Genomic DNA, 14,240 nt, shown 5'->3' on the forward strand with positions numbered 1-14,240 from the left:
GCCATGTCATCAGTCCCAGCGTTGTTCTTATGCTTGTTTACAGACTCCTATTTCATTGCAAGGCAACACTTTCGACATAGACTTATTTATTCTACAGGTTAAAGGACCGGATGTTATATTGGGTGTTCAATGGCTTCAGGAATTAGGGGATGTCACGAAAAATTATCGGAATTTGACAATGAAGTTTGATTGGGCAGAGAAACCTATTTTTCTACAGGGCGATAGTGCGAATCCTAAGCAGATTTCGTACAATAATTTGTTCTCCCTTATAGGTCATGAGCCAAAGTGTGAATTGTTCGAGTTGGTTTCATCTGGGACAGACAGCTTGACGTCCATAACAACCGCGACAACATCACCACCTGACGCCCGGGTACAAGCGGTCCTTGATGATTTCGAGGCAGTTTTCTCAATCCCGACGACGCTTCCTCCTCCGAGGCGGTGGGATCACAAGATACATCTTCCAGAAGGGTCTCGGCCTATCAATGTGAAGCCTTATAGGTACCTTTATTTTCAAAAGGCGGAGATAGAGCGTCAGGTAAAAGAGATGTTAACGCAGGGGTTGATTCAACCTAGTACTAGCCCGTTCTCTTCTCCGGTCCTCCTCGTTCGCAAGAAAGATGGCACGTTTCGTTTTTGTGTGGATTATAGGGCGTTGAATGCGGCTACCACTCCAGATCATTTTCCTATTCCGACTGCAGATGAGCTTTTCGATGAGCTCAACAAAGCTCGTGTATTCCCCAAACTTGATCTTCGCTCTGGCTATCACCAAATTCGTATGCATATATCGGACGTCCATAAGACGGCTTTCAGGACACATGATGGCCACTTTGAGTTTCTAGTGATGCCGTTTGGATTGCCCGAACGCCCCGTCTACATTTCAAGCGGCCATGAATAGCATCTTCCTCCCCTTCCTTCACCGGTTTGTCATTGTATTCTTTGATGACATTTTGGTCTACAGTAGTTCTATGGATGACTACACTACTCACCTTGAACAGGTTTTACATGTGCTTCGTCTTAATTGTTTTTACATTAAGCTTTCTAAGTGCTCGTTTGGGGTAGATACCATTGATTATCTGGGTCATATCATCTCTGCGGGAGAGCTCTGGGTAGACCCTACCAAACTGGAGGCGATGACAGCTTGGCCTACACCAACGACAGTTAAGCAATTGCGGGGTTTCTTGGGCTTGACTGGTTACTATAGACGGTTTGTCAAAGATTATTCTCTGATTGCTTCTCCCCTAACAGATTTACTGAAAAAGGAAGGTTTTTCGTGGTCTACGACGGCTGAGGCTAGTTTTTCGACTCTTAAGAAGGCAATGACCGAGGCTCCAGTGTTACATCTGCTGGACTTTGATCTTCCGTTTACAATAGAAGCTGATGCCTCTGAATTTGGGATTGGTGCGGTCCTTCTCCAAAATAACCACCCATTGTCTTACTTTAGCAAGAAGATTGGGCCTAAACGACGGATGGCTTCAACTTATCATAAGGAATTATATTCTATAGTCGAATCCGTACAAAAATCGCGGCAATACCTTTTGGGTAGAGAGTTTGTGATCCGCAGTGATCAACGAAGCCTGAAAGATTTGTTATCACGGGTAGTTCAAACACCTGATCAACAATTTTATGTCCGAAAGTTGATGGGATTTAAATTTCGGATTGAGTACAAATCAGGGGCATCAAACTGAGTCGCAGACGCGTTGTCACGCAGGAATCCGGACGGTTCAGACGAAGGGGCATCGCTACTAACCCTGTATGCTCGCCCATTGCCCATGCTTATCGAGACTATTAGGACCGAGAATTAGTCACTTCCGAATTTGATACAACTACATTATGTTGTTTCTGCGAATTCAGCGTCGGCTCATATCTCTGCTGCATATGGGTTTCTTTACTTCAAGCACATGCTTTACATCAGTAGAGACTCTTCAGTTCGCCTGGATATTTTGCGGGAGCTTCACGATGCCAAGATGGCAGGCCACCCTGGCGAGAAGCGTACTTTTGCACGAGTTGCTGCCTCATTCTATTGGCCAGGAATGCGGTCTGATATTCATTGATATGTGGCAGCTTGTGCAGTCTGCCAAGCGACGAAGTATATCACTGACAAACCCTCTGGATTGCTTCAACCACTTCCTATTCCAGATTCGGTGTAGGCTGCAGCGTCCATGGATTTCATAGTTGGTCTTCCTCCTTCGCAGGGTTATACGACAATCATGGTAGTTGTCGATCGATTGTCTAAGTATGCTCATTTTGGAGCATTGCCAACTGGTTTTGATGCGCCAAAGGTGGCAAAATTGTTTGTGCATACGGTGGTAAAGTCGCATGGGTTTCCTGAAAAACTACTGTCTGATCGTGACTCGATTTTTATGAGTGATTTTTGGATACAACTAATGACGCTTAGTGGGTCGAAGTTACAATTTACGACCGCTTACCACCCTCAAAAAGATGGGCAGTCTGAGGTTACTAATCGTTCTTTGGAGCAATATTTGAGGGCCTTTACATTTGAGCAACCACGAAAATGGTTCGAGTTCTTGCCTTGGGCAGAATTGGCTATGAATTGTAGTGTTAATGTCAGTATCGGGATGTCACCTTTTAAAGCACTATATGGTCGAGAACCTCCCAACATATTCGGCACTCCAGCTATGCCTGTTAGAGTTTGTATACTAGAAATCACGTTTCGAGTGATTGAATACTGTAAAACTCTTATTTTATTTTCCAATGAATAAAACAGATTATTTTTGTCATAATGTTGTTATGTTTTACATTTAATGGATGTTAATGCATGTTTAAATGTATAAGTTAACTCAACAAAGTCTAAGTCTTTATTTTAGTAGATCGGTTGAGGGCGTCGTCCACTTTAAGGTAACATGGTCAGTTCTAAACAATGAAAAAGGTGAATTTTCACAACCTAGTTGGAATTTGACTATCCATCGAGAAAGGTTGCAATGTCAGTCCGCATATTTCTAAGCCTTACTGAAATAAGATGACATTGGTGTGGTATAGCACCGAACGGATCTAACAGCAAGACTTGTCCTTATGCTATCAACTGAAAGGCGAGGTCTTGATAAATATTTGTTTCTTAATCAATGTAGGTTAGCATTGTGCATACGGTATTGATTATGCATTACTTTGACTTATCAAATGGTGCGGATTTTTCGTAACCCAATTATCCCGATATATTGGGTAGTGGTGATCAATATCTAGCGGTGCTAGGATTGCTATTATATTGAATCGTGCGCGAGCCGAGTCTCGTTTGATAATGTCCTCAAGAGAAGCCCGAAACAAGGTTTTATTATTCGGAACCTAGCTAGTTGAAGTTTGATTACTCTATGAATAATAAATAAGCGTTTCATGCTAAGTCTACTCTTGGAATTAATAAGAAGTTAATTAATTAAGTCCATAGCAGACATTAATTAATTAATGGACATTTTTATCTTAAGCGCGGGAAATGAAAGTTAAACGGAAACCCGGATTACTTGTAATTTCGGATTTGGATGGGGAGAGTTCAATATTACTTCTGTAGTGGCTGCTCGTAATATTCCAATTATAACTTATATTAAATTGTGGGTTCAATTTAATTAGTAAAAAGTAAATTGGATGAGCCCATATCCAAAACCTTCCATAGATCCCTGTCTGGGCCCAAAAGGAACTTAATATAAATAGGAGAATAAAGGAGACAGAACAATCACAATTTTTATACTTAAAATTTTTGAAATTTTCGTCCCCCTCTGAAGGAGATTTCGAATTCTACTCCCTTTCCCAAAAGGATTTCTTCTCGTCTTCTTTATTTAAGTCCTAGTATTCTGGTGAGATCAGCCCACACCGATATCGGAGTACAGTTCGGGAACCATAGAGAATATTTGTAGTCTAGTATTCAAAGCGTCACGTGGAGAAGCAGCTAGCCATCTTCAATTCTTTGGAGAATTAATTAGGTATTTTTCTGCTCCGTAGAAAAGCATGTTTTAAGTTTCAATATTCTTAAAGCATGATTAAATCAAGTTATGTGCATGATACATGTAAGAATTACGCGAATAGATTTTGTCTAAATAATCTGCTAAATAGATCTGATTATTATGTGATTTATTGGTGTGATTGATAATTGTTAAATTATGTTAATCCATGAAACACCGCTTCCGCTGCAAGTTTCATCAATGACTGCTAAGAATCCGTTGGTGGCAGCCACGTTGGGTGAGCGGACAGCTCTATTGAATCTCCTAAAGCATAACTTGGCTTTGGCCCAGCGTCGCATGGTGGACACGGCTAATAAGCACCGGAAGAACGTGGAATTTCAAGTTGGTGATCGTGTGTTACTACGTCTTCAACCCTATCGCCAGGTTTCGGTGGGTCGTCCTTTATCTGTAAAATTGGGTCGACGTTATTATGGTCCTTATGAGGTTTTGGAGAGGATAGGAAAAGTGGCATATCGGCTACAATTGCCGATCGGTAGTCGAATTCATAACGTCTTCCATGTCTCCTTGCTGAAACCGTTTGTCCCTTCTCTGTTGGATTCGGCGTTTCAGCAACTGCCGGAGCATTTTCGCCGAAGTCAGCCTCTTGAAACTCCCATCAAAGCAATTGGGGAGCGTACTACATTGGTTGACGGTATCCTTCAACGCCAGTGGTTGGTTTTATGGTCCTCGAATCCCACGAAGCCTACATGGGAGTCGAAGTATTTCCCGAATCTTGTCCTTGAGGTCAAGGACGTTGTTATGGGGGGGAGAATGGATAAGGACCTGCATGAGCCACCCCATACACATGGTGACGAGTCACGGGGGAACAGACGTAGAAGATGAAGAAGTCAACAAACCAAACGACGACGAGGAGCAGCCTGTGACCGCAAGACCAGGACTACCGAAGCGTAAGGGGGGCATGCCAAAACACCTCGCTGATTATGAGCTTTATTAGAAAGATACCAATTAATTGTTTTTCATTGTTTTTCTTATTTTTGCTACTTTTTTCCTTTCGCTGGACCTTTTTAAATTAGGATAGATTTACTAAATCTTTTCGGGTTTTCTTCTTAATTCTTTCCCGAATCGTAGAGTCGAATCAAGCAGGGTTGCAATCCTATAAATAATAGGATCCATTAGAGAGTCAAAATCATCGAGATATATGAAATAAAGTTTCAATTCTCGAAGAACCCCGTTTTTTTCCCTAGAACTTCAACTAGGAATTGCTATTGTTTTCTTCAATCTCTCGACAAACACAGGTGCTCAAACTCTGATAGGATTAAAAGCCTATCAATGTTTGCATTTGATTTAGATAAATAGTCATTGTCGGTGTCATGGTGTCTCATTCACTGTGTCACATCCTTAAATTAATAGTACTCCGTATTTATAATAATATATATACTCTCTCCGTCCCGCTTAAGATGACACGATTTCCTTTTTAATTTGTCCCAACTAAGATGACACATTTCCATTTTTAGAAACCTTCTCTCTCCAATTAACACCCTCAACCATTTTTTCGAGTATAGTACTATTTTGGTCCTTAACATATGGCCGATTTATGATTTTGGTTCAGAATATTCACATTTTGTTCAAAAAGTAAGTCCAAAACAAATGAAAATTGGTATTGTTTGCATCCATTTTTGACGGAACCGTTAATTTTTTACGGTCAATAGTCATTTAGCGAAAATTTGACCAGCTTAGACTTAATGTGAGATTATTAGTTGGTTAATATTATGTTAATTATTTTGCTAAATAATTGAATATTAGCATTTGAAATAAAAAAAAAACAAATCTCTTCTTTCTTCCAAAATCCATTCTTCCAAAATTTTCTAAGTCTGAAAAATACGAAATGTCACTCTCTTTTCTATCTTCTCTCGCGTCCCTCTCCTAAGAACCCTAGCTCCGATTCCGACCAAGAAGCCAGATTCTGACCGATTATTGTTAGTTGTCATGAGTTGGATTACGCCCAACTCGCTGTTCCGTCACGCCAACGGTCTCGGTGAAGTGAAACACGCATACTCGAGAAAGAGGAAGACGACAGAAGGACGTCCGCCTGACGAACAAGGAGCGTCGGCTTCATCGGATGTTGTGGGTTCAAACCCTAGTTCTTCTCCTCCGGTTCCAGAAGTTCGTTGTTCTCCGATTCCAGAAGTTGAAGATGAACCCTAGTCCTTCAGTGGACGACAATATTTTTTTGTGGATGTAACTATGGTTGTTTTTGAGCGTGTATCAGGTGTAAATGGCTTATGAGAATAGGACTCTGTTGTTTTTGATGCAGTACCTGACTATGGCTTTTTGATCGTGTAAATGTTGAGGACCAATTCGAAGTAAAAAATGAATATGAATGACTACTTTGTATTGTATTTTGTTGTCCATTTATTGGTTCAATTTGATGTCAGTTTATTGACATAGTTGACGAAGAAACAATCACATATGAAGAAGCAATCCCATAATGTATGAAACCAACATCACTTACAAAATTTTGTACCTGTAAGTCTGCAATTGGTGTTCGTAAATGTTCAGGACCAAATGGAAGTAAAAAATTTATATGAAGGACTACTTTGTCTTATATTTTAGGATTGTCCAATTAGGGCTTTCTGGCGATTTTTCTAAGAAAATTATGAATGATTCACTTCAAAATTCAAATACGAACAACAGTGTTACAACAACAACAAATTCAAATTACTTATCTACTTCAAAATTCAAATACGATTCACTTTGCAAACACTACATCAAATTACTTGAATATACACAAAAGTGTTGCAACAACAACAAAACAAAGAACAAAGCTCAAAACATTCACTAATTTCTGAATTTTTTTCATAATTTCGGTAAAATTCAAAGCCAGCTCCTCAAAATCGGCACCACCGACTGAGGCTGACGAAGAAGAGGCCCGAGCTTCGACATCACGATTTGGCTCGCACCACTTGAAGAAACTGTATTCCTTCCTCTCACATACGAAGTAAAGCTTCCCTCTCGACGGTTTGCCTTGTCCGGTGACAATACGGAGCGTCACCGTCTTCTTACAATAGCAGAGATTTATACAATGTTTTAAAAATCGGATCGGCCGGCGGACCGGCGAAGCTACTGATTCATGGTTCAACCGGTCCAACCGGTTTAATCACTGGTCGAACCGTTATACTATTATAAATGTGTGTATATATAATTAAATAATATACCAAATATTTTTAGTATATCCCAAAAACATTACACCTCCACCTATAAAAGTTTAGTGAATGATAGAATTTTATTAATTATTTTATTAATAAATATGATTAAATATATAAATTATACTACTAGTAAGTTATTGTAAATAAAAAATTTCAATAGTTTATGTATAAAAATAAATAAGTTCATAGTATTATTTTCAAAAATTAATGCAGCAAAATAATATTATACATAAAGATATATTAATAAACATGAATTAAAAATATATATTGAGTAAATAGTATATAATCAAATAGTATTACACTTGGGTAGCGTTCGGTTGTCATGACTAATAATCATGAGACTATCCATCTAGGATTAAGTTGTGGGATTATTTTAGTTGGAGGGGGAGGCTATGACTAATTATCATGAGACTATCCATCTAGGATTAAGTTGAGGGGGTTAATCTTATGAACCAAACATGATACATATTTAATCATGAGATTTAGTTTTGCCAACCGAACACCCCCGTCAAGTATAGTTAATCACATATTCATAATATACATATACGTATTATACAAATAATAATAAAACAAGCAGTTAGTGATACATAAATAAAGTGGATGACAATTAAATATCACTACTAATTACTTTGCTATTTAACACGAATTATTAGTTTATATAGATTAAATATTTCGTGTTTAATATATAAAACTAACTTATGTTCATATTTTTATCAATAAGTCCTTGTAGTGTAGTGGTAGAACTGTTGATAAGTTCATAATGAACTCTTGAGTTCGACCCCTAGTAAGGTCGAAATTTTAAAATTAAATTTTGAAAAGCTTTAAACCGGTTTCCGGCCGGTCCTGTCCGGTTTTTAAATGTGTAGTTTATCTCACTTTTAGTAAAGTTAGGTTTATAAGTACATAATTAGGCATGGGTTAATGACTTTTTCTTGGTTCTAACAAAATCAACCCTTGTAGAAGATTTACTTCTAAATTCTCCATTCCACCATTTTTTCAGTGGACCACCTTTTCATTTTACGAGGAAAATTGGGTGAATACACCTACACTTTTTTGAGTTAAAATTTTCATTTTGAAATTTTGCATTGGTTCAATTTTTGTGTTTCAATTATTAATAGAATCGAAATTACACAATATAATTTAAATATTTACCAATCTCAGATAGAATCGAAATTACCCTAGAAAGTGATGCCCACTTTGATGACCTAGGTATATAGATCAAATGGATGCTTGCTTATTATAGTAAGAATTAAATGCACCTTCTCATTTTTTTTCTTATCTATGTATGCATAGATTTAAAGTAAATATTTAAATATTGTTTGTATTTTCATTGGCAAAATATTCCCACGAATTATTATATGTAAATATTTCAAAATGATTCATAGATATAGTAAACTAAAATTCAAATTACTTCATATAATCATATTCCGAAAGGGTAAAGGCCAAAAATAAGAAGACTGTATTTTTCATTCACTTTATTTGTGTATGTCCTATTTTGATAGCATTCATTAAAATCCTACAATTAGGTAACAGTCATATTAGCTGTATTCAAAATTTCATGTCAATGGAAGTATGTATGCTTTGGCCTTGGACTAATGTTTTCTTGGAAACATAGTATTTAAAAAAGTGTCAATTATTTCTATAATTGTATTATCATTCAACTGGCAATATAGCATAATTTGCATTGCATTGGTCAGATTATATGCATACACTTATTACTATTGTTTAAGATGTCTGCTTTTATTAATTTGCATGTCCTTTAGTTTTGTTACATGGGTGTCTTGTGTTTCATGTACCTAGTAAGTTTTGACACCTATTCTCTATATGTTACTATTAAATTGTGAATATGTTCCAACAAGTCTTTGACACCTAAATTGAAAGTATATAGTAGTTAGTAGATGATTCGATATATCTGGATAAGTGAAATGGGAATCGATACATAAATTACTCTAATAATTGTGTTGCCAATTTTTTTTATATTTCGAAATACTTCTCATTTAATTAAATGAGCAAAAATGTGATTGAACTATTTTCATTATACGTTTTACCCTGATGAGAGGCTTTTTACTCATTGGAGAATGATGACAATTGAGGAGAGGCTTTACTAATAGGAGAGTGAGAGTGAGAGTGAATCATTTGGTGGATTCCGTGGATTATATTGGGATACATAAACTTAATTAGTTCCCAACATATATACATGTTATGTTATTTTAATTTTCAACATTTACCAATCATGATATACATTTACCAAACATACATGAAGTTATGTTATTTTAATTTTCAACATTTACCAAACATACATACCCAATAATTTTCAATTTTATTATACATGGTGTGATTGGTATTCTTCCTATATACTGATATGTTATAATGCTCCAACCAAATAATGAGGTTAGGTGATAGTAAAAAATTGCATATATATATAGAGACTGAGAGAGAGTAATAATGGAGCTGTGATAGAAATTATTGTTTTCCCCATTTTAATCAAAGTTAAAATTCAATATTACTACCAAACACACAAACTTAGTAATTTTCAATTTTCAATTCTACATTTACCACACATACAAACCCAATAGTTTTTAATTTCAAATTAAAAGCTCATGTGACCTTCTTGAACAATTTGTTGATAAATAGTACTCCCTCCGTCCCAAGGTATTAGACCAACTTTCCTTTTTGGGATGTCCCAACATATTAGACTCATTTCCTTTTTTAGCAAAAAGCATCTATCTTATTTTATTCTCCACCTACTTTTTTCTCTCTTCTCTCCCCTACTTTTTCCCTCTCTCATACTTTATTCTCTCCACTTTAACTATTTAAATATCACTTCCTTAAATTATGTGCCCAAAAGAAGTGAGTCTAATACTCCGGGACGGAGGGAGTACTCCTTCTTCGACTCTCCCCTCACTCTCATTCTAACTCTAAACTCTTTACTCACCCTCTCTCACACACTCTCCAACGCCGCGGCCACCTGCAGGTACTATCCGCCTCCGTCCCTCCCTAAATTTCGATTTTAATTTTTTTTTCTTTTTTCAATTTAGTGTTTAGAGAAACTTGTTAGAAGCCCCCAAAAAATGGAATCAAAGTCATTTGTTTTTTATTAACACAAGATTTTAGTGACGTGGTAAATAATCTATACCAAATTTGTTTATAAATGAGCATTTCAATTGTACTAATCTATTTTTTTTCTTTTGTATGTGAAGAATCATGGGTAAAAATATGATGATCACTTGCTTCATGATACTGTTGTGTACACTTGAAGTCATCTGCGTAGAGCAAGTCAACTACACTTTGCTACACTCGGCTGTTCCAAAAGGGGCAGGTAATTAATTATACTTATATATTTTGTAAATATTGGAGTACTAATTATCATGATAATACTCATTAATTAAATTATTATTTCTAGTCTGTTTGGATGGAACTCCACCAGCATATGCCTACAGAGAGGGATTTGGAGATGGATCTACAAACTGACTAGTACTGTTGGAGGTATTTAAATCTTTCTTTAATTAGTAATTTTACATTATATTTTAATTAATTATGAAGTTTATGATTTCTTGTGTTGATTTAAAATTCCCATAGTTCCTCCCTGTTGTTGTCCAAATTTGATGTGTCTGATGGAGATTTTGTGCATGTGTCCTCAAATTAATTTCTTGGTCCTTTGTTCATGTTCATGTGATGATACATTTATCTTTTTTATTTTTTTCCCATGTTCTTTTCTTATTTTACTTTTTCATAATTTCAAGAGTTTTTACGAGTTCGGAATTCCCACAATTCTTGTGTTCTTGACCAGTTTAATTTGGTATGGGCTCTTCTCCACACCTTACTTTTTCACAACACAAACACTTAAGTTACCTTAGTCTGTCATTAATTAAATACGTTAATTATAGGTAATTAATTAATAAATTATTAATTTTTCCTAACGAATACTCATGGAGCATTTTGCAAAAGCAGAAAAAGTAATTCGTGTGTATAAAATATGGAACATTTCTCACCACACCTATTCTCAAATATTGTATGGGCCATTGTGTCAAACAAGCCCATATACATTTTCTCACTTATCAAACGCACACAAATTAAAAAAAAAAAAAAGCTTTTTCAAAGAGACTCAGAAACTATTCTCAAATGTTTTCTGGATGTTATTTTCTTGGCCTATCTTTGAATTCATGATTCTAGGGATTGGTACTACTTATTTGATAGTAAAATTTATCTCAACTTAAATATTACTCTTTGTAGTACATATAGTACAATATAATTATGGAGAAAATAAAAATCTTGGAGATGCTGCTTTTATAAAAATAGGGGTATTATAGTATATCATTAATTTGTTTCAAAAAAATATTTTGAGCATGTGTATAAATGTAATTTATAAATTTATTCAAATTAAAAAGAAATCTGGTTTTGGCATGTTAGGGCGGTTCATGGTGTGATTTGGAGGCAGAGACTAGCTGTCGAAAAAGGTCAATGTCCTATCTTGAAAGCACTGACTATGAATTTATTAAATATGGGATAACATTCAAAGGAATACTTGACTCAGATAGTCAATTTAATCCCGGTAAGTTTACAATTAATTATTTTAATTATAATTCCGGTATGTTTACAAAATTAATTATTTTAATTATTAATTTAACCGGAAGCTAACTATGCTTTTTTGTTTTTTTTAGATTTCTACAATTGGCATAAAGTTTTTGTGCACTACTGTGATGGCTCGTTGTTTTTGTCAGACGTCGACCAAGTTGATCCTGTAAGACATATAAATATATAAATATGTATTTATATATATTTATAATATTAGTATTTTTATCATCAATTTTATTAAATTATGTCATTTACATCAAAATAAATTTATTATTCAATTAAAATTAATTCAGACTAACAACATCACATTCCGAGGTGGGAGGATCTATAATGCTGTAATGGAGGAGATGCTTGACAAAGGAATGTGGAATGCTCACAATGTACATATATGTGCCTTAAACCAATTATCAATTTTTATATATTCATTAACATATATTCATAATTTTGATTATGTGTAGGCTATGTTGACGGGTTTCTCAGCAGGTGGATTGAGCACAATCCTACATTGTGATAGATTCCGAGCCCTCTTTCCAAATACTACAAGAGTCAAGTGTGTATCGGATGGTGGTTTTTTTATTCGCGGGTAAATCCAAAATTAAAATTAATTTATGTTTTACATACGCAATACAGATAGATTACATGTGAAGTCACCTAATTAATTTCCTAACAGGGAAGGTGAATTGGCAAACCAATCAGACAGCCATTTTGCTGGAGTGATTGCTGCAAATGTATTATTCTAATTCTTACTATTTAATTAATAATTAAGTTTTCATATAGTACACTAGATTAATTTGTAGTACTGTTTTTTGGCACAGGAACTTAGAGCATTATTGCCTAGTTCATGCGCTTCTAAAAGGGACCCCAATTTGGTGAGATGACTATAACTTGTTTAAATCATTTTCCTTTATACTACACAATACAAGAATCATAATCACATTTTAATGAAATTAATTTTTAGTGTCTCTTCGCCGAGTATTTGGTTGAAGATGTTGCCACTCCACTCTTTATAGCTGAATCAGCTTTTGATATGTTCCAGGTATGAAATTATAGGAGTTTGAATTGTTTATTGTGTACTGCAAAGTCGATACATATGTATGCATCATATTGTGTAAGAAGTTGTTGCTATTATTATTATTATTATTATTATTATTATTATTATTATTATTATTATTATTATTATTATTATTATTATTATTATTATTATTATTATCATCATCATCATCATCATCATCATCATCATCATCATCATCATCATCATCATCATCATCATCATCATCATCATCATCATCATCATCATCATCATCATCATCATCATCATCATCATCATCATCATCATCATCATCATCATCATTCCTGATGTATTCTGCTTGCCATTTAGCTTAAACATAATTTTTCATTCATATAAAAAGTACTCCAAGAAACAAAAATAATATTTGTCTTCTTATCCATCAAATATAAATAATCTCTACTGTTATTCATCTATGTCCAATTTAATATAATGCAGATTGCATACGACTTCATATTAACTATTCCTGGTCTGGATCCAAGAAAATGGGAAAATTGCTCACGTTCCTTGGAGCAGTGCAATGCTACACAAATAGGAATAATAAAAGGTAGTTTTAAGTAATTTGTTTTTTCCATTTTAAAATTGTGAACTAAGTAAATGTTAATTTCTCACCATTGACATTCATATTTTCAGATTTTGGAACTATTTTCAAGAAGACATTAATGAAACTCAATAACTCTTCGAGTAGAGGGGTATTTTTGGATTCGTGCTATCTTCATACACATATCTTGCAAAGCTATAACTGGATATTCTTTCCGGTACTTGACAATAAAGTAAGAATATTACTTGATATATACTAGTGTGATCAATTTTCTTATATACTAGTACTAATATTTGGTGTGACATACTATGTGATGCAGAGTGTAGGAAAAGCTATTGGTGATTGGTTTTATGATCGAAGTATATTTCAAGAGATAGATGCTCTTAATTTATATCCACAATATTGTTATCCCCTTTCAAAAAAATAATTGGCCGGTCTTCTTGTTTGATTATGCTTGATATGTATCTGATAGAGACGACCATTGTAATGTAAATCAATAATTTTTACATATTTTTAGTCTTCTCGTTGCTAGTTCTCTTTCCGTTCGTCATTAGGACTCTTATTTCTTGACGACACATATTTTATGAAATGTTAAAAATAGCGGGTGGAAAAAACTTAGTGGAATGTGAGCCCATGTAGTATATTAACGGACTTTAATTAGTTTGTTTATTTATTTATAAAATATTATGTAGTAGTATATGATTATTATCATAACTTATTGAAACTTTTCTGATTTGTGTTAATTGTAATACTCTAATAGTTATGTCTTCTTGACTGCAAACTTAAATGCATATTTAATTTTTAACATTAATGATTTAGTAACAGATAAAAATTTACGTATCACCTTAATTTAGTAACAGATCCATCTAAACTAGTATTTTCATATAAAGATTAATAAAAATTATAGTTGAACCATTGTGAAAAGGAAAGATTTATAATGAAGTTCA

The 14,240-nt window shown here is 34.7% G+C and overlaps 2 protein-coding genes across 2 annotated transcripts; both read left to right on the top strand.

The window, feature by feature from the left end:
* The first annotated feature begins 965 nt into the window (after nucleotides 1–965).
* LOC125198942 (uncharacterized mitochondrial protein AtMg00860-like) lies at nucleotides 966–2,051 on the top strand. The gene is made up of 2 exons (XM_048097161.1): nucleotides 966–1,398; nucleotides 1,852–2,051. The coding sequence occupies exons 1-2, from the start codon at nucleotides 966–968 to the stop codon at nucleotides 2,049–2,051; spliced, it is 633 nt and encodes a 210-aa protein (XP_047953118.1).
* Nucleotides 2,052–11,572: 9,521 nt separating this feature from the next.
* On the top strand, nucleotides 11,573–13,749 carry LOC125198963 (pectin acetylesterase 8-like). The gene is made up of 10 exons (XM_048097176.1): nucleotides 11,573–11,663; nucleotides 11,773–11,852; nucleotides 11,980–12,066; nucleotides 12,145–12,236; nucleotides 12,357–12,414; nucleotides 12,502–12,555; nucleotides 12,645–12,722; nucleotides 13,191–13,299; nucleotides 13,386–13,525; nucleotides 13,613–13,749. Exons 1-10 carry the CDS (start codon nucleotides 11,573–11,575, stop codon nucleotides 13,718–13,720), a joined length of 897 nt encoding a protein of 298 aa, XP_047953133.1. The 3' UTR covers nucleotides 13,721–13,749.
* Nucleotides 13,750–14,240: the final 491 nt, after the last annotated feature.

The sequence above is a fragment of the Salvia hispanica genome, chromosome 1 (genome assembly GCF_023119035.1).
Source record: "Salvia hispanica cultivar TCC Black 2014 chromosome 1, UniMelb_Shisp_WGS_1.0, whole genome shotgun sequence".
Lineage (NCBI taxonomy): Eukaryota > Viridiplantae > Streptophyta > Magnoliopsida > Lamiales > Lamiaceae > Salvia > Salvia hispanica.

Coding starts and splice junctions, on each gene's coding strand:
- LOC125198942 (XM_048097161.1), top strand. CDS start 966: ATGGATGACTACACTACTCACCTTGAACAGGTTTTACATGTGCTTCGT. Junction 1,399..1,851: donor TGCCTCTGAATTTGGGATTG/GTGCGGTCCTTC, acceptor CTGCGAATTCAG/CGTCGGCTCATATCTCTGCT.
- LOC125198963 (XM_048097176.1), top strand. CDS start 11,573: ATGTCCTATCTTGAAAGCACTGACTATGAATTTATTAAATATGGGATA. Junction 12,723..13,190: donor CAGCTTTTGATATGTTCCAG/GTATGAAATTAT, acceptor AATATAATGCAG/ATTGCATACGACTTCATATT. Junction 13,526..13,612: donor TTCCGGTACTTGACAATAAA/GTAAGAATATTA, acceptor TATGTGATGCAG/AGTGTAGGAAAAGCTATTGG.